At 41.2% G+C, this 24,843-nt stretch overlaps 1 protein-coding gene across 1 annotated transcript in view; it reads left to right on the top strand.

Moving 5' to 3' along the window:
• The first annotated feature begins 3,730 nt into the window (after window positions 1-3,730).
• PCLO (piccolo presynaptic cytomatrix protein) overlaps window positions 3,731-24,843 on the top strand; it is a 362,471-nt gene continuing 341,358 nt past the window's right edge. Inside the window, exons 1-2 of the mRNA XM_054056434.1 lie at window positions 3,731-3,987; window positions 9,881-11,129. Coding sequence (XP_053912409.1) covers window positions 3,746-3,987; window positions 9,881-11,129 — 1,491 coding nt within the window. The 5' untranslated portion in view covers window positions 3,731-3,745. The remainder of the gene's footprint in view (window positions 3,988-9,880; window positions 11,130-24,843) is intronic.

Genomic DNA, 24,843 nt, shown 5'->3' with positions numbered 1-24,843 from the left:
AGCTGTTTATCAAGCACATTGTGATATTCAAAATACAGCCACAATTTAGTAAGGTCTCTGGGAAGGATTTGGGAAAAAAATTGGCCACCAATCAATGAGGCAGGAAAATTAGTGGCAAAGGACATAGAAGAGTCAAGGTACTTAGTGGCTTTTTGCCATGGCTTTTATGAGTGAGGTTTGTCCTCTAGTCTCCCAGGTCCCCAAGCCTAGTAACAGAATATGTGAGAGCAAAGCATTATCTGCAGTAGAGTAAGACAGACTTAGGGAGCACTTAAACCAGCTTGATAACAGGAGTTTATGAGACTTGATGGGGTGGAGCAAAGGGTGCTGAGGGAACTGGCTGATGCTATTGCAAAGTCACTGATCATCTTCAACATGTCGTTGGGAAAGTTGCCCGATGATAAGAAAAGGGCAAGCATTGCATCTGTCTTCAAGAAAGGGCACTCACAAGAGAACTACAAGGCAGTTAGGCTAAGTGTGTCTAGTACTCTTCCTGGGAAGGTTACAGAGCAAATTGTCCTGGAAGCCATGTCCAAGTAGACAACAGACAGGAAGGTTATTGGAAACAGACAGCATGTATTTACCCTATCAGGCTTTCAGCATGATCAACTATAACATCCTTACAGCCAAATTAGTGAGTCTTGTACTGTGGATGAAAAGAAGACTAAACTCTAAGTCTCAAATACGTTGTGGTTAGCTTTTTCAAGTCTAACAGGTGGCACATTACTGATTGTACCTTTCTGACTAATAATATTTAATGTCTCTGGTAATGATGCAGGCAAAGGCATGGAACACACCCTCAGCAAGTCTGTGAATGATGCCAGTGCAGAGAACAGCAGATACACTAAAAGCAGGGCTGCTGTTCCCAGGGTCCCTAAAAGGCTGGAGGCTGGACTGGCAGAAACTTCATAGAATCATAGAATCACCAGGTTGGAAAGGACCCACCGGATCATCGAGTCCAATCATTCCTAACACTCCCCTAAACCATGTCCCTAAGCACTTCATCAACCTGCTCCTTAAACACCTCCAGGGAAGGTGACTCGGCCACCTCCCTGGGCAGCCTGTTCCAGTGCCCGACGACTCTTTCTGTGAAGAATTTTTTTCTGATATCCAGCCTGAACCTCCCCTGGCAGAGCTTCAGGCCATTCCCCCTTGTCCTGTCCTCAGGCACTTGGGAGAAGAGGCCAGATCCCTCCTCTCCACAACCTCCTTTCAGGTAGTTGTAGAGAGTAATAAGGTCTCCCCTCAGCCTCCTCTTCTCCAGGCTAAACAACCCCAGCTCTCTCAGCCGCTCCTCATAAGACTTGTTCTCCAGCCCCCTCACCAGCTTTGTTGCTCTTCTCTAGACACGCTCCAGAGCCTCAACATCCTTCTTGTGGTGAGGGGCCCAGAACTGAACACAGTACTCGAGGTGCGGTCTCACCAGTGCTGAGTACAGAGGGAGAATAACCTCCCTGGACCTGCTGGTGACCCCATTTCTGATACAAGCCAAGATGCCATTGGCCCTCTTGGCCACCTGGGCACACTGCTGGCTCATGTTCAGTCGGCTGTCAACCAGCACCCCCAGGTCCTTCTCTTCCGTGCAGCTCTCCAGCCATTCTTCCCCCAGTCTGTAGCGCTGCATAGGGTTGTTGTGCCCCAAATGCAGGACCTGGCCTTTGGCCTTGTTGAACCTCTTGCCATTGGCCTCAGCCCAGCGGTCCAGCCTGTCCAGATCCCTTTGCAGAGCCTCTCTACCCTCCAGCAGATCGACACTTCCTCCCAGCTTAGTGTCATCTGCAAACTTGCTGAGGGTGCACTCAATGCCTTCATCCAGGTCATTGATAAAGACATTGAACAGGGCTGGACCCAGTACTGAGCCCTGAGGAATCCCACTTGTGACTGGCCTCCAGCTGGAGTTAACTCCATTGACCACTACTCTCTGGGCCCGGCCATCCAACCAGTTTTCAACCCAGGAGAGTGTGCGCCCATCCAGGCCAGAGGCTGACAGTTTCTGAAGCAGAATGCTGTGAGAAACTGTGTCAAAGGCTTTACCGAAGTCCAAAAAGACTACATCCACAGCCTTTCCCCCATCCAGTAGTCGAGTCATTTTGTCATAGAATATGCTCAACGATGTTGACCAGAGGCAAGCACAGAGGCCTGTGTCTGGGAAGGAATAACTGGAATGACAGGCTGGCTCAAAAGCAGCTTTGCAGAAAATTTCCTAATAGATGAGAGGGTGAACATGTTTCAGCAGTATGTTGTTGTGAAGAAAAATGCCAATGGCAGATCAGGCTGTGCTGCCTCAAGTGTGGCCAGCAGGTTAAAGAAGGTGATTCTTCTTAATATATCAGCAGTTTTGAGACTACATTAGGAGTACTGAGTCCAGTTTGGGGCCCATCAGTCCTGGAACGACATTGACATACTAGAGTCAGTCATCACAAAGGTGGTCAAATACTGGGATAGGGGCCCACAAGGGTTATGACCACTAACTATACACAGTTCCATACCCTAACCCTATCGCTACCCCCATAGATTTTCCCCCAAGGAGAGTGAGACGTGTAGAGTTGTCCTGAAGAGAGTTATCCACTGTGAAGGGTTGGCCCTTTCCATCCCAGAGGGGCTGTGAAATCTCCATTCATAGAGACATTCAAAACTCATCTGTGCATGGCCCCGAAAACCTGACCGCATTGGCACAGCTCTGAGGGGGTTGCTTGGATGGATGTCCTCCAGATGTGCTTTCCAGTCTCATAGAATCCTAGAATCACTTGTTTGGAAAAGACCTTTGAGAACACCAAGCCCGACCACACCTGTCAGCTACTAAATGATATCCCTAAGCACTTCATCTGCCTATCTTTTAAATACCTCCAGGGACGGAGACTCAACCACCTCCCTGGGCAACCTGTTCCAGTGTTTGATAACTCTTTCTGTGAAAATAATTTTCCTAATGTCCAACCTGAACCTCCTCTGACACAACTTGAGGCCATTCCCTCTCATCCTATCACCTCTTACTTGGGAGAAGAGACCAACACCCACCTCTCTACAACCTCCTTTCAGCTAGTTGTAGACAGTGATCCATCAGCCTCCTCTTCTCTAGGCTGAACAATCCCAGTTCCCTCAGCCACTCATCATTAAGACTTGTTCTCCAGTCCCTTCACCAGTCTTGTTGCTCTTCTTTAAACACGCTGCAGGACCTCAATATCTTTCTTATAATGAGAAGCTCCATCGTGCTTTGTGGGAAGCTAAGCTCCACCGACATTGGGGAAAGCTAAGCTCCATGGAGCTCTGGGGGAGGCCAAGCTCCACCGAGCTCTGGGGGTAGCCTAGCTCCACCGAGCTTTGGCTGCCCCTGAGCACACATGTATTTGCCGACGAAGGCCGAAGAGAGGGAGGCAGCCCCGGGGAGCGGAGGGCAGAGCCAGCTCGCACCCCTCCGCCCCCTCTCCCGCGGTGCGCTGGCCGCGGTCGTTGCTGGTGCTCGCGGTGCCTTTAAAGCCCGGTGGGGGGCGGGGCCGGGGCGGGGGGGGGGGGGGGACGCTGCCCGCGCGGAGCATGCGCCGCGCCGTTCGGAGCAGCACGGCGGGCGGGCGGCTGGCGGCGCCGCTCCTCCCCGACAGCAGCAGCGGCAGCAGCGGCGAGCCCGGCCCCGGCGGGGGCCGCGGTGGCGGCCGCTACGGAGCGCTGAGCATCCCGCCGCGCAGCGGGGCCGCGCCCCCCTGCCTGCTCTGCGCCCCGGGGAAGAGGCGGCGAGCGGGCAGCCGCGGCCATGGGCAACGAAGCGAGCCTGGAAGGAGGCGAAGGGCTGGGCGCCTTACCCGAAGGGGCGGCGGCAGGCGGGGATGGCGGCGGCCCCGCGGCCCCCGGGCAGCGCCTGGTCCCGGCCGGGGTGGAGGCAGACCTGAGCCGGCTGAGCGAGGAGGAGAGGAGGCAAATCGCCGCTGTCATGTCAAGGGCGCAGGGGCTGCCCAGAGGGAACCTCGCCGGCGCGGAGCCGCCTCCCATGCAAAGGCACGCACGGAAAATTCTCCCTTCTCCCGCTGTTCCCTTCCTCCTCCGTCCATCCCCTCGCGGTGGGGCGGGGGGCGAGTCGCAGCACGATCCGGGCCCGCCGCAGCGAGCGTTGCGCTTTGCTGCTGAGGGAGGGAAGGGAGCGGCTGCACGAGTAGGATGGAGGCTGCACTCTCCAGCTCTTCCCACTCCGGTGGTTTCTAATAATAATGACGATCCTCGGTCCTGGGGGGCTCAGTCCTCTCTCTTCGCATGGGTAGTTTCTGTGCCCAGGGAGGGGAGAGGTTGGCACACGTTTCGGTTTTGTCTCTGTGTGTGTGCCTCACGGATCTGGAGTGCCCTGCAGCCCAGGTAGCAGCCAGGGGAGCTCTCTTCAGGGCTGATGGGCTCTGCAAGCTGCTCCTGGAGAGATTCTCGTTGAATCCTTCAAAGCTTCTGGGCATAATGTGTTTGCTAGCCATTACTCTGCCAGTTCTTCAGCTGTACAACTATCATTTGGCTTCATTAAATAGTCATGGATTGAGGAGGTCTGTTTGAGGCTGCCTTTCCTCCTTGATTTTTTCCCCTGGATTTTTTTTTTTTTTTTTGCCTTATTTGTTGGAAAGGGAGGAGAAATAATGGATTAGATTGATTGCCACGGGATTCGGTATTGTGGGCAGTGGTGGCTTTACCTCGCTGTGCATCTGCAAAGGCTAGGGCCATTTCCTTGTCCCTCCTTTCTCTGCCTCTCAGCAGATTGACTGCCGTCCGTGCAACAAGCCCGTTCCGCGCCCGGCCCAGCTGGCCCCGCGGTGCGGGGCATGCTGCCCTGTCCACGGTCCTGAACTCGCCCGCTGCCCCTGTCCACGGTCCTGAACTCTCCCTCTTCCCCCCTCTCATCACCCCACGCTCTCCGTCTGCGGGGCTGGGTGTGTTGTTTGCCTTGGAGGAGGGTGCTGAAAGGAGCTTCCTCGAGGGATTGTTCAACACAGTTCTTGTGTATTGATCTCAGCCTAGATAGATGCATATTGCGTTTATATAATATAAGGTTTATATAAGTGAATTCTAAAAGAAGAGAAGCAAAGAGAGGGGGACAAAATTCATCTTCGGGCAAACTACTGAAGACACTGGGATTATGCCTGAGATGATGGTTTTCCTTTTTTTTAAAAAAGCAACTGGATGTCAAGTCCTTCTATTTTATATCTTGCATGATTATTAAACAGGTGTTAACACTGTGTAAAATATAATTTCCCATTCAGTTCAGGACTCTATAGATATTAATGGAAAAAAAAAATCCTGTTGATTAGTTCTGTGACACTAAGCTCTAATTTCCTTTTTGTGTAGCAGTCTATGAGCAAAGACACAAAGGCTTTAAAAGTTTATTGTTTCATACTAATGTTCCAGTGAAAAGCAAGATAAATGTACTTGGAAGATTTTAGAATAGGCTAAACTTATTGCAATGTGAATATTTCTGCATTGATAAATGGCTGCTTTCCTGTATTTATGCTGTCAGACACTACTTTGGTCTTAGTGTACTGTACTTCCATTCTCCATTTAAAATGAAGGTGCTCTGTATTAGTGACTCACAGAGTTTTAACTTTTAGTCAAAGTTGGCATTTTAACATTCAGTGCAATAACCTATAAACTAGCTTTTCTTGTGGGGTTGTAGCAGTTCCCATCATAGTGGTTTTGTGCCTGTCATGCTTTAATGAGGTTACTACCAGTCTTTGCTTCTGTGGCTGTACTTGCTCTTGCCTGCCTCTTTTCTATCGAAATCTACCAAGAGTGATGGGAATAATTATTAACAACTTGATCCAAATCCTTGGAGTAAGACTCTTCTAAGGACAAAGGATCAGCCTCTTCCAGACTTCAACTTAAGTAATGAACTAGCCTGCTGAGACTCATATTCTGTAGCTTCAAGCTTTTTATAGTCTCTGTGGCCAAAGAAATTGGATGTGGAAAATACCTCTTAACTGATGCTCTACAGCTGTTGTTCTCAACAGTTTTTAAATGAGTAAAATGGTGATCCAAAGAAGAATTCTGGTTTCCAGTTCATATAGCCTTGCTTTGTGACAGTGTCCCGATTACATTGTCTGTTAGTGTTTTTCATGTTGATAACTGGATTTTTCATCTGTGATTTCCAGTATAACATCAGCTGTTATCCATTCTTACCTTACTTTCATTCCCCTCACAAAGTAACCGAAGTCTTGAAGTGTACAAGTTCCTTATGATTGATGTAACAATTTTTGAAACGACAGGCTTTTAAATAGTAAGTAATGTATTCATCAGTATAATAGTTACACCTTTACCACTATAAAATATGCTACGGCTTCTAGGACTTGTACAGGCTTTGAGCTCTTAAGTCTTCAAAAATGCGATAACTAAATAAACGCAATTAATATTTATTATGCATTTTAATATAAGCAGTTAAATGTAGAGCACCTAAAGTGACCTGCCTAAATCAAATGTACCTTTTAATTCCTTTTTCTTTGAACATTGTATTCTCTGTTCCAGTCGGAGTTTGGGATGCTAGCACCTGGGAAAATAATTCTATCCTATTTCAGTTACCTGCCATCAGAAAACTCATGCTTAGGAGTTTTAGCGGAATCATACACGCTCAATTTGTAAGCAAGTTCCAGTTGTTCTAGCCTCATTGAAAAACTCTGTAACTGTGTCAGTGCCCACTTGCTGAGGAATTATTCCACATAATCTGAAAGAATTAGATGACCAAACTGAATATATGAACCATCTAATGCAACTGGGTCTTTTGGGGGTTTTTTTTTGGTTTTTTTTTTGAGTGTCACATTTCTAAAGTATGTTTATGGTGTATTTTCTGCAAGAAATAGGTATTTTTGTTAATGCCATCACTCTATTGACTTAAACAAAAATGAGCCACCAGGGCTGTGCATAAGATGATGCATTTCTTGTTTGTAGATATGGAAAGATCTATCTGTCTTGGGATTATGTGGTTCTTGCACTTCTCTCTGAAGCTGTTTAGACTGATGAAGGGGAAAAATACATGCCTACTGTTCATACGTTTTTATAATTATGGCATTCAAGAACTGGACTGGTAGTCTCTGTTAAATCTTTTCTTGACTCCAAAATAAGCTTTGAATTGGCTGTAATATTCCCGTAAATGGATAAAGTTGAGCTCTGCATCAAGGCCAAAGTGAAGAGAAACATAGCAACACAAGGGAAAGAATTAGGTGAGGGAGGACTAAATGATTTTTTCTTGTTGAGTCTGGATAGAAAACCTTTTAATCATGAGTATTCCAGTGTTGTTTTAAAGGTTTAAAAATAACATTTTTGTCAAATAATGACAAGACCTTTTTTTTTTTTTTGAGGATTTCTGATTCTCCAGACTTTATTTAAAACATTCAGTGTCAGTATGTGGCTGGTTGTAAAATTGTTCTAGAAAAGAAGGCTTTAACTTCCATCTACCTAAAGCTAAATGGAGCAAGTCCTGGCATTTCACAGAAGTAACGTTTCTCAAGAAGCTTGTCTTTTCAAAGCTTTCTTTCACTTGTTAACCATGCTCTGTCTCCATTGCTTAGAAACACTGTTATGTATAACGGCAAGACAAGTCTGATGTTCAGAACACACCAGCAGCCTTTAAGAATCACTTGGGTTTTTTATTTCCTAGATCCATGGGTTTTTCAAGTCCTGACATCTGATCATAGAATGTTTTGGGTTGGAAGGGACCTTAAAGATCATTTAGTTCTAATCCCTCTGTCATGGGCAGGGACATCCCACTAAATTAGCCTGCTCGAGGCCCCGTCCAACCTGGCCTTGAACACCTCCAGGGACGGGGCAATTTATCAGGTAGAAATTTATGGAGCATAAATTTATTTTGATAAAAATGAAAGCTGGAGAACTGTGTTCCAGTTGGGATCCACAGTTATTCTTAATGCACTTAATTCCTGTCAAGTTGAATTTCTAAAAGCAGTTTGGTTTTTTCTTCCATCCTCACACTGTAAGGTTTGGGCATGGTACCCTGTTTCCTGACCTGAGTTTTCATAGTACCATTCATTCTTTTCATTTTTCCTCGTCACTCTTAGCATTGTTAAATGAAGCCTTTCAACGTTTTGAACGCTTGCAAGAATAAATGCTGGAAGTATACCAGACTACCACAAAAAGACACATTGAAATGATTTCGCTTAGTGAGCATTACCTCCTTGGGTAAACCTGGAGTGCTTATCTAAATAGCAAGAAACAGAACTCCAGGTAGACCTACCGAGTTGCTAATGAAAGCAAAAAAATTGTTCTTTTAACAAGCAAAAATACCAAATATTTGGATAAATTAGGTTATCATTGGGCCTTTCTGAATTAACTTATTTTTGAATAATGGCTTAATCAGTGTTCACTGATGTCAATGGAAACACATGTGCTCACTTTGTTGGGTTCCACTTTAAGGTTGTAAACTTCTCAGAATTATGGCCAATTTTACAAGAATGTGGAAGGATAAATGGAGTTATGGAAGACTGGAAATAGTTTGTTCTTAAGCACATCACATGGAAATTCTTAATTTACAAAAATGTCAGAAACAAGGTTGTGGGAAAAGCATATGTTGCAAGGAGTTCAAGAACAGAAATGACTAACTCTTGGCTTCTATATTACCATTGCTGGGTATGTAATGAAAACTCTAATTGTTAATCAGAAATAGTAGTAAACCCATGGTGACATTAACAGTGTAAAATATATTTTTGAATGTGTCTATTATATATGATTCCAGAGACTTTTGATAAAACGCTAAACAGAATTGTGAATTTATTTATTTATTTTTTTATTAAGTTGAGGAATAAAGTTAAATGTAATGAGTGGTTGTTTATTTTGATCCTGAATGCTCAAGAAGGAATGTCATGTCTGGAAAAACAAGATCACAGTTAGCTGGATCTCAAAGTGAAAACTGAGAATTTTATATTTTCAGCACTGTTGTGGCACTGAAGAAAATGTTGTATCTTCCAACAAAAGCATGGTGATAGCACTGAATACAATATTTTACTATGTCTTGTAGCAATAGCATTGATTACAGTATTATTTCTTCCAACTGTAGCTCACTATAGCAACAAGTAGTATACTACACCACATATGCAAGCATGATCTTGACTTTGGTTCCTACCAAAAGTCAGTTTTATTTTCTCCTATAAGGAAACACAGCAAAATGTTGTTTTTAGAGAATTAGGAAAAATCCCTGTTTAATGGGAGATTTTGTTTTTATTTTTGGGCAGTGTGAATTCTTTGGATGATGCTGGGAGGAAGCTCTATAGTACTATTTAAAAATAATAGTAAAAGAAGCTTCAGGACTAATTCTGTGAAATTACATCTGTTTTATCCAATTGAAAATTATAATTTTTGAGTGATAGTAGGCAAATTAAATAGTTTAAAGAGAAGCACAACCTTAACCTACCTGGATTTTAGGGTTTTAAATTCCCTGCTGCACACTGAATTTTAAATATATCAAAATTTTGTGCAAATAGCCAAAACAGAAATACATAAACATTTCATATAGTGCAGTGTTTTTTCTTTTATGGCTGTTATGTGATCTCTTAATTTTCTGACATGTCTGTTTCTTTTATTCTTCTCTGTCTCCCCATGTTTGTACCCCAAGGGGTAGAGTGGAGAGTTAGTCATTTGGATATAGGTAAAATAGGAAGTTGTATCTGTCAGTTCTTCAGATTTCTGAAGAGAAAATTGTCTGTTTAAACACTGTTGTTCTATGGGATTATTTTCTAAATAATAAATCAGTCTATGTCTGAATACTTGTGTAAGCCTTTATATATGTTGTAAGCTTTGTTTTTGCTGAGAAACTTCACACTGTTACTATAGCACTTCCAGGGTCACAGGTACATCTTATTTTATCTCATTTTTCTGTTACTCGACGTTATTTTAATTTTATTATATTTTCTGTCCACAGACATCCTGAGCTCGATACAAGCCGGCATCCCAGGCAACCAGGTAAGCCTCCAGATCCAGGACCACCAAGTTTAAGTAAAAGCAGAACAGTAGATGTGCTGAAGACAGAACAACGGGCACCTGGACGGAGCCCTTCTTCTATTAGCCTAAGGGAATCAAAATCCAGGACTGACTTTAAAGAAGATCAGAAACCAAGTATGATGCCCAGTTTTCTCTCGGAAGCCAATCCACTGAGTGCGGTCACTTCAGTTGTGAACAAATTCAATCCTTTTGATTTGATATCAGATTCAGATGCAGCCCATGAAGAAGCTGGTAAGAAACAAAAAGCTACCCAGAAAGAGCAAGGGAAACCTGAGGAGCAGAGGGGCCCTGCAAAGCATCCAGCTCAACAGCAGTCTCCAAAATCAGCTGTTCAACAACAAGGACCTGTCAGACCTACCCCCCAGCAAACAGAGTCTTCCAAACCAGTGCCTCAGCAGCAGCAGCCTGGGGAACCAAAGCAAGCTCAGAAACCAAGCCCTGGTCATCCGGCAGACTCTAAGCAAGAGCAAGCAAGACAACCAGCCCAGCCACGAGGACCACAGAAATCTCAGCCCCAACAGTCAGAACCAACGAAGCCTGTTCAAGCTTCTGCAAAACCTTCATCAGGCCCAACAAAACCATCACCACAGCAATCAGACAGTGCTAGAACGTCATCCCAAGCACCACCACCTACAAAACCATCATCACAGCAGCCAGGACCTGTAAAACAAGCATCTCAACAGCCAGCACGACAAGGTGGTCCTGCAAAGCCATCTTCCCAGCAAGCAGGGCCTCCAAAACAGCCTTCTCAGCAACCTGGACCTGAAAAGCCATCTGCTCAGCAAACAGGACCCACAAAACAACCATTGCAGCCTGGACCTGGAAAGCCACCTCCACAGCAAACGGGTCCTGTGAAACAAGTGCAGCCACAGGCAGGGCCTACAAAACCATCTTCTCAGACTGCAGGGGCCACAAAGCCTCCAGCACAACAACCAGGATTTACAAAACCACCAGGTCAGCAACCAGAGCCTGAAAAACCCTCACAGCAAAAGCAAGCTGGTGCAACTCAACCTCCTGAGTCTGCCCCAAAGAAAACCTTCTGTCCTCTTTGTACAACCACTGAACTGCTGCTGCATGCTCCAGAAAAGGCCAATTACAACACCTGCACGCAGTGTCATACTGTAGTCTGCAGCCTGTGTGGATTCAATCCTAATCCTCACATAACAGAGGTGAGTAGTTTCTAAACTGATGTTTGCTACCAGAGCACAAAATTAAGTTTACCTTCCGTACGCTGAAACATCATCACGATCACTTAAGGCTTTAAGTTCAGTGAAAATGATGCTATTTGGGAAAACTGCTTACAAGTAAGAGGGGCTGATATTGGGGAAAAAAGAAGGTAGAGGTTCTCTGTTGTACGTTGGTTTTTTCGTATAAAGATGGAAGAACTTCTGTGTGGCTTTTCTGCCATTTTGCTTGATTTTAAGTACTCACTGTCTGTGTTTATAATCTGCCCACAACCACCATGTGCTAATATGTTTATAAATAAGCAAAAATTGCTTCTATAAGAACTAACTAAGCAAAAAAATATGAAAATGACTCTTCATAGCCCTGGTGTTTGTTTTGGAAAATGATGTAGGTTGGATTTTGCTATCACTAGCAGGTAATCAGAGTCATGAGTTTTGACTTGGTGGTACTCAGGTTATTTCATTCTTGTGGGATGCTAAGAAAGAGATCTCTGACTATTTCTAACATTGATCAATATTTTTGCTGTAATTATAGAACACAGAAATGTCATAGAAAGTAGTATTGGGACTTCATTTGAATTTATTTTAATCTGCTTTTTGTGGTGACTTGATTTATGTGCTTATACATATCCATGTTCTTCACTTGCTCTGCCTGAGAATAAGGCTTCATATGAATGTCTGATCTCTTCTTATTACTTGAACAGCTTCTTGTACATCCTGATATGCTAATTTTAAATTTTCAATGTAGTTGGGTTTGTTTTCAGTATGAACACTTCTATCAATTTATAGAAATTCAAGTATAGCGGACTTGGCACTGAAGACTAACTAGTGATAAATAGCCAGAAGGGGTATGTTTGTCTTGTTTTTCTATTAGTTTAGCTGGTCAGAGACGCTGTTAGGAAGAAGTACTGACTGCTACTATATGCTGGATCTGACAAATAATATCCTCAGGTTTAAATTGGAATCAAAGAATTGCTGAGGATGAAAGGGTACTATGGAGATTGTGTAATCCAACCATCTGCATAAAGCAGAATCGCCTACAGCAGGTTGCTCATAGCCATTTTTTAATATCTGCAAGGATGGACTCTCCACTGTCTCTCTGGACAACCTGTTTCCTCATTTCTACAATGTTTTAAAAACAGTGCTAGCCATTAGATTTCTTTCCAGTGTGCATGCTTATTAATGATAATTTTAAATGGGTGCCTGCTAACAAACAGTAGGGGTTTTGCATACAGCAAGTATTTATTGATTTGTTGTTAAAATTTCAAATTTAAACCTAAAAGGCAAATTACAGTAACCATTGCTAGCACATTGCATCATTTAGGAGTATACACTTATTGGAGTTTAGGGAAATTTATGATTGAGATAGTTGGCATTAATGCTTGAATGGGAAAAAAATTGACTTGAAGAGCTGTGTGCAGAAATTTCAGAGTGTCTGCAACTGACCAGGTGCTCAAAGATTATATTGTCAAGGTCCATTTGAAGAAAGGTCATAAAGCATTTAATTTTGGACAGTTTGAGGTAAAGAAAGATATATTTATGTTTAACAGACAAGAAAGGTCGTACATTGATGTTGAAGTTGGAGGAACTTTTGTAAGAAACTTTACGTTCAAGTTCTAACAGAATGTTTTTAGACCAAAATTTAGTACATTTTTTTTGTGGGTGCCGATTTGTTTATTTCATTGGTGTGTTCCTGAAGTCTCTTGGAGCTCCGAGTTTATCTTCCTTTAAAAACTCCAAATTTCCCATGGAAATGGTAACAACTTTGATATGTTCAAATGAAATGTGTTTTGAGAGAGAGAGTGTTTATGTAAGGTCTCAAAGAATTTGGAAATTCCGTGAATAAATACTGTTTTTTGGAGTAGGTACTCAATATATGTGAAATTGAGGTAATAAATACAGCTGCGTTTAAGACTAACTGATTGCATACATATGTAAAAGCAGATTTGAATTTCATATTACACATTGAAATAAATGTGGGATATGCATTTATTTCATGATGGAATCATTTAAGTAAATGAAGGTATTGGACATCTAATTCATTCTGCGATTAGTTCCAATCTCCTGACTCCCACACAGACTTTTCTCATTTGCTCGGCTTTGCACCACCAGCTGTCTTGCTGAAACTTCATTGCGGATGTCCTGCTCCAATCCACAGTGAAGTGCAACAAAAGTCTCATCTGACTTTACTACTGAACATCTGGAGCAGAGTAATAGGGCCTGCCCTGGCACATACGGAAATATGGCTTATTTCAGCTGCAAAGGTTCCCACTTGAGTTATTATCAAACTTCCCCTCTAGTTTCCCTTTCCTTTAAATATTTAGACTATTAACAAAAGTTTCTGATTCCTCCTTTACAATAGTTTACACATTTATTCCTATCTAGCATGAAAACCATGGTTTGTTCCTTGAGGGTCAGTTTTCTTGATTATAGTGCAAGTTTTTTTCTTTTGCCTTCTCTTATTTTAAGTTCTCCTAAAGCGTTACTGACAAAAGTCTTTGTCTCTTACCCATGCACTTACTGACTATATCTTCACCTTTTTTGTTATACTTTGACTTCTGCTGTTTTTTTTGCCAAGTTTCATAATTCTGTAATCCTGTGTTGTGCCTTTCCCAAGCTCTCCATAGCCACTTGTTTTTTTGCTTATATTAAAACACATTACTGATTGGAAAGAAATAATTTCTAATTAGATGTGGAGAGAGTGAAAAGAGTTCTTAACTAATAGTTGTTATAGTCTTCATGACTAATACAGTGTATTACTTTTCCCAATATAGATCTTTCTAAATTTCTGTATTCTGTGTTTCTAGCAGATTCTGGAAGGAATATAGCAGGCTTTATAAACTGGCTCAAGAAGTAGATTGCATGCATTATAAAACCATTATAAAAAGTGTGGACTTTTAAAAATTATTTCTTTTTTTTAAAACCTCTATTTAAATTGCAGAAATACATCTATTCTGTCTGTTTTAACTCACTAGAGAACTGTGTAACTAAGAGCAGAAAGTGATACCTGTACTGCCACAAGGTCAGACACCTTGAACTATTTTCTGAACCATCTGACATTGTGGTCCCCTTGGGAAAAAGATAGTATTTTGGTTTTGTATGGCAATCTAGAGAGAAAACACACCATACATAATCTGTGCAGTAACATATGTCTCTCTAATCAGTGTAGGTATTCACACTCCACTCATCACCATGGCACATGCCTGCCTAGCAACAGTTGCATAAAGTAATGGAAAAAAAAATATGAACAGGTTTGATGACTAGTAGTCTGTTCCATTTTCCTTTCACATAGATCAGAACCTTGTAGCAGGTGCATATTTATTTTATTACGTGGTGTTTTACTTTTCACATTGTTTTTAAATTTTATTTTGCCAAAACCAGTCCCCTGAAGCATTAGCAACAGAAACCGTCATTTCTTAAAAAAAGATTCAGTCCTCTAGATCATGTGAATAGGAGTAGGCTTTCTGAAAATGAGCAAAGACATCTGAAGAACTGTCCATCTTATTAAATTCTTATATTTAGTTTTTGATAAAGCTAAGCAAAAAGCATTGATCTACTGTAGTTAAATCTAAATGATCAGTGCTTACGCTCAATAGATGGACTAAATTTTCATCCCCTGTGAAATAGTTACTGGAAGATACATGCAACGTGGACTGAACACTAGTTTAAACTCTAAAAAGATACCTTTACATTCTTTATGGTGGATATCTGTAAATTTGATCATCAAGTGCAGTGTTAAGGCTGTTAACGTTGGAAACTTGGGTATATGAAACCTCTACTCCATGAACCTGGCCGTGATGAATATGTGTGCATATGTGAATGCCTGTCTCCCACGTAGCTTTTAGGAGGGATTATTTTTCAGGCATTTTATCTATGTCAGTCTGTTTTGATATGCTTTTGAAAGACCATCTAAAATTAGTCTTGGATCCAGGTATAAATTTTTACTTAGATAGTTGCTGGAAAGTTCATTCACATTTGGAGAATGTGAAGATATGTATCGATGAAGGCTTTTGTTTATTTGCCAAAAGCTCTTCTAGGTGGAGACAAAGTGAGTTCTAAGAAATATTTTTTTGGTTCTGATTGTTTTTGAAACAATGTACCTGTATCAAAGTTGCCTTAATCCTAATTGAAAAAGAGGAGCAGAAAAAAAAGGTTTTGATCTCCCAAAGTGGAATGTGTAATTTCAGATCAAGTAGGACATTTTACTGGATCTATGGTTTGGTTTTTTTCAATTTGGCAGGAAAGGTTTTTCAACCCAATCTGAAAATATTTTCTTGGTTTTTGATGTTGTTGGAATGTTTTTGGAGGAAATGTCTTTTGGTTTATTCTTCTTCTGGTAGGGCTAAGAAATTTCTGGATCTTGTGCTCTAGCTACTAGAGCTTTGAAGTTTTAGTCTTTCTGATTCCATTTTTATGTAAAATCATATCACCATCTTTGGTGATTTTAAGAGTATCATGATCTAGTTCAAATACTCATAATATGAGTCTCAGTATTTGTATTTTTTTAATTGACATCCTGCATCTCCAAGTTTTGTAAACAGTAGCAAATACTTGGTCATGAAGTATTTTCAGCAGCTAAACAGAATTTAAGCAGATAGAAATGCATCAAGTTTCTTCAATTATTATCATTATTATTTGCTTATACAGGGAAAGGAATACATAACAATTTGAAATTCTGATCATATAAGGAAGATGACTTAGTTTTGTGGTGAACGCAGAGAAGTTCTGCTTACACTTACAATAAAATTAATAGAAATGACTCTGTTAAGTCTTTGTTGATTACATGACAATGGAAGCTATTGATTGAATTGAAATATTCCTGTTTAGACCCTGCTGTGTTGCAGTAGTGCACAAGAACTAGAATGCAACATGGACTGGAAATGACATATAAACAAAAATAAAACTGCCATCTCTGTGGGTACTGATGTGCTGCAAAGTCTAAAGTCTTGGATACCAGGAAAAATAAGCTTTGAAACTGTAAACTTAGACTTGGGTGGGTTTTCAGGGTATTATAAGTAATGTAAAACAATATAGAAAAGAACTCTAATCTGACCATCACCTGATATAATCACAAGTTGTAAAGACAAGGGTTAAAGCCTGCCAAAGCTTTTTTTTTTAACTTTCTCAAGAGCAGATATCTTAATATCTGCACCGAAGTCAAGCTAGAGGTAAGCTGTAAAAGAGGATGGAGCCTGGATTCAAACTGATCAGAGAGCAGATTCAAACAACACTTGTTTTGTTGTCTTTTAAAAATTATCCAAGTCTGAAATATTTCTGTGTGAAATATTTGTTTTGGTCCAAAGAATGTTTGGGGTATTCCAGTGTTAACACTGCAACATACATGGAAGTGGGGATTGTTCACGTTTTTTCGTGATGAAAAGAAGTTTGTTTACCTCCTTTAGTTCTGCCCCTAGCCAGAACTGCCACATTGGCATTTGGAAAAATTATAAAGATCCTCAAATAGAAGGTTATGGAAGTACAGAATAATGTTTCTCTCTGTGGAATGTTCTTAAACACACTCCCACACTGCACACTGTTTCTTTCTCAGAGGAAGACTATGTGCCTACATATCTCCTTTACATTTAGGATTAGGTGTATTAACCTGTATTTTTCTTTCTCTCTCTCTTTTTTTTTTTTTTTTCCCCACCTTATAAGAAGAGGGCAGAACATAGAAAGAAGCAAACACCTGTGCATGGCAAATAGTTTCTCAATATTTAATTTGCCATCATGGAAACGTGATGGGATGAATCCCACGACTGGAATGTAGCTATTGATGGCTACAGGCTGTTCATAAGGGACAGACCGGGTCAGGAGGGGTGGAGGCGTTGCCCTCTATCTCAGGAAAGGGATAGAATGTGAAGAGCTGTTGTTAAAGAGTAGCCATGAAGAGGTTGAAAGTTGTGGGTCAAAATTAAAAGACAGAAGAACCAATGGGGAACCTTGTGGTTGGTGTGTACTACAGGCCAGCCGAACAAGGAGAGACAACTGATGAAGTCTTCTTCCTCCAGCTACAGGAGGCTTTGCGCTCGCAAGCTCTCATCCTGCTCAGGGACTTCAACCACCCTGACATATGCTGGAAAAGTAGCATGACAAGCTGAAGGCAATCCAGGAGACTCCTGGAGTGCATTGAGGATAATTTCTTAGTCCAACTGATAGAGACCCCCACCCAAGGAGAAGCAATACTGGACCTTATAGTCACCCATACAAGCAAACTCATCAGTGACATTAGGATCGGAGGCAGCCTGGGCTGCAGTGATCATGCACTGGTAGGATTCAAGGTCCAGAGGGATATGGGACAGGTGAGGAGTATAGTCAGGAGACTAAATTTCAGGAAAGCAGACTTCCAGCTCTTCAAAGAATTACTCGGTAGGACCTCCTGGGACATGGTCCTCTGAGACAAAGGAGTTGAACAGACCTGGGAAATATTTAAGGAAGCTTTTCCACAGGGCACAAGAGCGCTCAGTCCCCGTAGGTAGAAAATCAGGCAGGAAAGGGAAGAGACTGGTGTGGCTGAGTCGAGACCTGCTGGTTAAACTAAAAAAAAGGAGGGAACTGCACAGGCAGTGCAAGTGGAGACAGGGAACCTGGAACATGTATAGAGATGCTGCCCGGTTGTGTAGGGTTGAAGTCAGGAAGGCCAAGGTGCAGCTGGAGCTGAACTTGGCAAGGGAAGTAAAGACCAACAAGAAGGGCTTTTACAGGTGCATCTATTAAAAGAGGAAGGTCAAAGAGAACGTACCCGCACTGATGGTTGGAAAGGGAGATCACGTATCAACAGATGAGGAGAAGGCTGGGGTACTTAACAACTTTTTTTGCCTCCGTCTTCACCGATAACAGCTCTCCTCACCCCTCCTGGGTCATAGGACAGCAAGATGGTGACCAGGGGTGTAAACCTCCTCCCACAGTAGAGGAGGATCAGGTTCATGAACACCTGAGGAACCTGAACACATATAAGTCTATGGGACCTGGTGAGATGCATCCCAGAGTCCTGAGGGAATTGGCAGATGTGGTTGCCAAGCCCCTCTCCATGATATTTGAAAAGTCATGGCAAGGGCTGAGGGGAGACCTTATTGCTCTCTACAACTATCTGAAAGGAGGTTGTGGAGAGGAGGGAGCTGGCCTCTTCTCCCAAGTGACTGAGGACAGGACAAGAGGGAATTGCCTCAAGCTCCACCAGGGGAGGTTCAGGCTGGATATCAGAAAAAAAAAAATTCACAGAAAGAGTCATTGGGCACTGGAACGAGCTGCCCAGGGGGGTGGTCGAGTTGCTTTCCCTGGAGGTGTTTAAGGAACGGGTTGATGAAGTGCTTAGGGACATGGTTTAGGGAGTATTAGGAGGGGTTGGACTTGATGATCTGGTGGGTCCTTTCCAATTTGGTGATTCTATGATTCTATGAAAAGCAGCGTGGCCAGCAGAGCTAGGGAAGTGATTCTGCCCCTCTATTCCTCTCTTGTGAGACCTCATCTGGAATCCTCAACGTAAGAAGGATATGGAGCTGTTGGAATGAGTTCAGAACATGGCTATGAAGATGATTGGAGGGCTGGAGCACCTTGCATACGAGGACAGGCTGAGAGAGTTGGGCTTGTTCACCCTGGAGAAGAGAAGGCTCAGAGGAGATCTTACAGAGACCTTCCAGTACCTGAAGGGGCTACAGGAAAGCTGGTTCATAAAGGCTTGTGGTGATAGGACCCGGGGGAATGGGTATAAACTGGAGAGGGGCAGATTTAGACTGGACATTAGGAAGAATTTCTTCACCATGGGAGTGGTGAGACACTGGAAGAGGTTGCCCAGGGAAGTTGTGGATGCCCCATCCCTGGAGGTGTTCAAGGCCAGGTTGGATGGGGCCTTGGGCAGCCTAATCTAGTGGGATGTCCCTGCCCACGGCAGAGGGGTTGGAACTAGATGATCTTTAAGGTCCCTTCCAACCCTAACTATTTTATAATTCTGTGATTCTCTGATTCTAATTGAGCAATAGTCTACAATATGTTGGAGTATTTACTCATTAGCCCAGAAAACTGTCCTGTCCAGTTTTTAACACAAGTAAATAATAAATTAATCTGCATAGCTAAAGATGTCAACTGCAGTGAGCCATCTGCGCCAGTGTTGCTGTTGCTCAGCAACTGTAATTTACTACTATGTTAGGCCATGTGATGTGGAGATGCTGTTTGCTGGGTAATCACCGGGCAGGAAGCGTGGCCCAGCCCTGCTCTGACGAGACAGCATAATCTGTTTTCAAATCCCAGCGATATTCACTCAGCTGTGCTCTGTGCAGCACAGATGTACTTTGTTAACCTGTTCTTTGCTGCTCTCTTGATTTGCTGTTACTTCTTTTTAATCATTCGTGTGTTTCTAATATGTTAAACCTAGATGCAGTTAATGAAAGCAATCAGCACTTGTCGCAGTGCACGATGCAGTGCACTGAGCTGTGTTTAAAAGTCTTTTTTCCTTGTCCAATGCATGAGGCAGCTTAAACACGTTCAGCTATTAACTTTTAGTTATTCTGAAATACTGGTGTTCAAAAAATAAAAAAAGTCAAAAGCTTATATGTTCATTATTTTGCGTTATGATTCTAATTATAGCAGCTATGAAGTAATAGTTCCCCGAACACTCATACTTCATAGGCAAGCTATTTTGTAGTAGTAATTTAGTCAGGTAGTGAAGGAGGTTTTAAGATGGTGATAACTACATAACACAATTCATCCAGTAATGTTTTTTAGTAGTTTTAGATAGCTAAGTAACATCTGAAAAATAGTCTTTTAAAATGGCTGTTCAAAAAGTTTGCTCGAACATTGGTTTGGCATCAAGCTACAGGACTTGTAACCATTGCTCTAGTTTGTGGAATGGATACTTGGGGATCCTGCTGCTGACTAGAACCTACCATCACTTGTGTGAGCACTTTGTGTCAGTGTTCCCTGATAAACTCCCTAGTTACCTTACTTTCAGATATAAAAGGCAAATATTTATTTTGTAGTGATAATCTGTTTGCCTCAAATGAGGATCAGTCACATACTGTGTACAATAGTTAAGTGTTTGTTTCATTGTAATTACTTCAAATAGATGAGATTTTATTCATGGAATGATGGCATAGAAGGAAAACTTTGTCTCTATTGTTGCCCAGGCTACTTTAGAAGACGTTTTCAATTGTATGTTGACACAGTAATTCCGTTTATTCTGTGGCAGAAGTTGTTACTTTTTTGTTTGTAATTTTCTGAGCCAGTTTCTTGTCTTTTATCATATTCTACCGCCCTACATGAAGCTGCATAAAATCATGAGCTCAAGTGCCTTATTTTTCATACTTCTCTCATCATCTTGGCAGAAATGTATGCTAAGATCCAAATCTGGGTTCCTCACTCCTCTCTAAAATTGTGAGGAACAACCAAATAAGCTGATGTGTTTTCAGAGTAGAAACTGATTTTGCGAGTAAAGCTTTGGGGCAGCATTGAGCAGTGTCAGCAGAGTCTATTTACGTATCTGTGGCAGTATAAAGGTTCTGTAAATCTTTACATTTCTGTGGTCATGTAAAAGGATATTGATATTGTATGCATATCTTACAATTCCTTTTTATAGTACCAGGTGACTAGTCTAAATAAGAATGAGACCCATTGCCTTAGAATGTGGTTCTGTTCTGTAAAAGGGCTGTTGAAATGGCTTGAGCACTACAATAATATTGTGTGCCAGTAATTTTTATATGAAATAGGTTCAATATGCAAGTAAAAAACTCTTTCTTACAGTACATATGGAGTCTTAAAATCAAGATGGATTCTCTTTCTCCCCTACATCATCAGCAGGAATACAAATTGCGTACATCAGTTGATGCACTCACCCTCTGACATTTTTCCTATGGCTTTTAATGGGTTTGCGTACTTAGAACATATCTGAACACTTTTTCAGAAAGGTATAGGCTCCAGATTGCCTCCACTTGTGTTGACTTCGTTTGGGATAAGGAGGACTGAAGTGTAGCTTGTATTTGTTATTGAAGTCTTTATTCATTATGAATGAATAAAGAAAGGTGAACTATGGAACGTGGTGCTATAATTTTCTTCAATGTAATTGTTCGTTGATGTTTTCACTAAAACACTGTGAGTAAATTAATTTTATACTCCCAACTAATGGAGTCTTTCTGAAGCTTTTTTAAATGTGGTATGGATGATGAATACATAAAATATATTTTAATTACTTTGTTGTAAGAGCATATAGTTTCTACTTCAGTGAGTTGGAAAGCAAGGTAGCACTTTCTATGTTCAGTAGTTGAAGTCTAAACAAAAATACTGTATGAAATATGACAAATTTACAGTTGTAGTCATGAAAATTAATGCATGAGTCTCAGGATGAGGAAAATCATGTGCATTTCTTCTAGAAATAAGACCCAGCCACCACCCCTATCTATCAATGTATAAATATAGCACTTGGGGTCCACAGCATCAAGGAATAGTCTACTTTACAAGTAGGCAGGACTGCAAAATGAGGTGTTGCTCTGGAAACTTCTACATTATATTCTAGGTGGTGTTATGAGAAATACAGAGAAAGAAACTAGAAAATAACACAACTGCTGTCCAGGAAGACCTTTAAGGATAGACAAACTCCAGTATTTTAGCTGTCTACAGCAGCAGCTAGTTTTACTTCATCCGTAGTAACATATAAGAGCGTCTGTACTTAACAGAAGCCTGCTCCTGTTAAAGTTCATGAAATTCTCCATAGCTGCAGTAGAGTGAACAGGCCAGTCTTTGATACAAAAGGGCATCATACAACACACTTCATTTTGAACTCCTGTAGTTCCAAACACAGCACATTGCACAGTTTGTGCAATTTTGTATTTGTCTGAAGATGATGTGTGTAAGCTATAATGACTTGAGGGTTTTGGCACTTAATTCCTCCCACTAAAATGCATGGGACAAATTTTGTCTAAACTAGAAAGATTTAAAAAAATAATATGGTGAAGTAAGACTTCCTACGTTCTCCATTTTGAAGTTCAGCTGTAGGAGTTGTAAAGTCATTTTAAGTTTTAAAGGCTTCAATTAATACTGAGAGTGCACGTCTGTATATATTGGTATAGAATTTTTCATAACCCCCCCCCGCCATTTGAGAGTTAAGGTTTTGTATTCTGCAGAAGATTGTGTTAAAAACTGTATACAATTAACTTTTGTTTGGACTCCGGTTAGATGGTAGAGTCAGGCTGGACCAGCTGCATGTTGAAGACAAGCATGAATACTTATAAATACAGTTGGAATCTGCACACCTTAATAAGAATTATTCAGACTACTTGTTCTGTAGCCCCACCTTACCCTACGCATCATTCCTTTGGGACCTTAAAGGTGTCATAGTGACTTAAAATTAGATTTTCAGGAAGCTGAGTGAGAGCAGGTAAGCACCTGTTACTGCCATGGTTTCATCTGTTCATCTTACTTTAGAGTATAGAACTTTCACTAAAAAAAAAGGAAATGGGCAAGCAGGGATGTAAAAAAGAAGCAGAAACAGTGAATCACCATGAAAGCTGCATTGTCTAAATCTCTGTGAAAGTTCTCTAGGCAGTGGGAAAAGACATTTCTCACTTAGGCCCATCAGAGAGCTCCTTACAGGATCCTGTCTTTTTGCACTGCAGAGGAGAGCTCAGTTCCCTAAAAAAAGAATTCTTAATTGCTTTGCCAAAGTTGGACAAGCTGTGATAGCTGAGATGGGTGTTCAGAGTATGTGGCTGAAGTCTGATCTTTGATTAGAATTAAACCTTTCAGCAAACCCTTAAGAATTCATTCAGAAATGTTATTAATGTGTTTCTTATGAAATTAGATAACCGATATCTAAAATGAGGTGTCATAATTAACATTTGCTTATTGCAAGTAATTGTCCCTTGGACAGGGGACTCATAGGGGAACTGATCACCAATCAAACAATATGGGAGTTAGGCTGAATGTAAGCTTTGGTAAAGGCCTCTGTGCAGATGTGAACTTAATTCCTTTAACAATTCAAAGCAGAGCTTAAACATGTGTCCTGGTTTTGTTCCAGATGGTTTCAGTCTTGGTAACAGACACTTATTATATAGGTTGCAAGTAGATGGGACAATTGTTTAAACAATCGAAAAAAATCTAAAAAAAGTTGCACTGAACATGAAAGATAAAAGCAGTATTATTATGAATGGTAACTTGATTACTCTGAACTTACAGTGGGGGCTAAAATTGGGCATATCTTTGTGAAGCTTTTAGTAATAGCAAACTCATATTCCAAACTGAGTATAGGTGTATTTGTTCTTCTAATTTTTGCTGCTGGAAAACCAAGATGCTGGCAAAGCACACCAAAGTAATGAGTTCATTGCCTCAGTCCATGACATCAGAGTTCTTTCCTTCCAGTGAGCTCTGATATTAGACAGACAAATTCTTTCTTTGCGTGTAATATCTCTAGATTCATCCCATGGTTTATGGTAGAGATTTCAGATCTTTATGAGAAACAGGATCCAAAAACCTTCACCCTTTGCTGAAAAGACACGAGTCCTATATTCTATGTCCTCCTGATTGCAGTTCCCCTCTGCCGCTGTGGTGCATGCAAAAATGCCATAGCTGGTACCCTGCATTTCACACACAGACTAAAGAACAGAAAAGCTGCAGATGACCTGCTTAAGTATCTACTTGCAGGTGTAGGCCCACGGGACTGTGTCATGTTGAATAGCATTTTTGCTCCCTATATTGTTTCTGCTAGCCATGTAAAATATGGAAAATAGCACATACTGCTTACTGACAACATGCTGCTCTCGCCTGTTTGAACCTTTGTCAGATTGTGAGTACAAAAGCAAAGGTAGGGATGACCGCTTAGGATTATTGGTTTTTTTTTTTTTCTGTCTTATTAGAAAATACAGTTTCCCTCTTGTGTAATACTGCTTGGGAAGCAGAAAAAATGTTTTAATTTTTTTAGGTACTAAAATTAATGGGAAACATGGGCAAATACATTATTTGCTTTATTCCTTCTCCTCAGCGTTGAAGAGAGAGGCTCATTGTGATTCTATGATTTTTGAAAGGTGTGCAGTAATTACCTTGCTAGATTATTTTAATAATAAAGAAATTTGGGTAAACCTAATTATGACTCTTAAAATACCATCAGGTCTTAGGCAAAGCTCCTCACTGATTGCAGATGAAGACTTGCCTCAAATAGGCGGTAAAATTTGAGTCTAATACATGGTGTCCACTAACACACCTCAGCGCCTAATTCATTGGATACATGTATACTGCCAATACTTGTGATACTGCCAATACTGTGATTTAAACCATTACCAAAACTGTGAGCTGTGCAAAGAGCTTGACAGATGTGTGCTTAAAAGTACTTATGCATTTACTGTGTTTTAATTCTGATTATTGTTTTCTGTCAGCAGATCTGATGTGTCAAACTATTTTAGCAGTATTTGTCTCTTTTTCTCTATTCTGGCAAATCATTGCTATAAATTAATCACTGCTGGGTCCAATGAAATTCCAGTGCATTTCTGCATTCTGCTGGAGTTTTATCCTCCAATATTCAGCTCTGCATAAACTGAATGTGAGGTCATTAGAAGCATGGGCTTGAATCACAGGAGTGTGGAGAACAAAAAAATCATTTGGGCATGTTAACTACAAAATAGTGGTAATATTTATCCCTTTTTACACATAATTCTGAAACAAGCCGTACACTAGAATAGCCTATTGCTATGTTGATTTTATTAACTTTGTCTTATCTTATTAT

This window comes from Cuculus canorus, chromosome 1, assembly GCF_017976375.1.
Source record: "Cuculus canorus isolate bCucCan1 chromosome 1, bCucCan1.pri, whole genome shotgun sequence".
Lineage (NCBI taxonomy): Eukaryota > Metazoa > Chordata > Aves > Cuculiformes > Cuculidae > Cuculus > Cuculus canorus.
The sequence above is the reverse complement of the archived record's forward strand: the minus strand, read 5'-3'. Positions and strand labels throughout refer to the sequence as shown.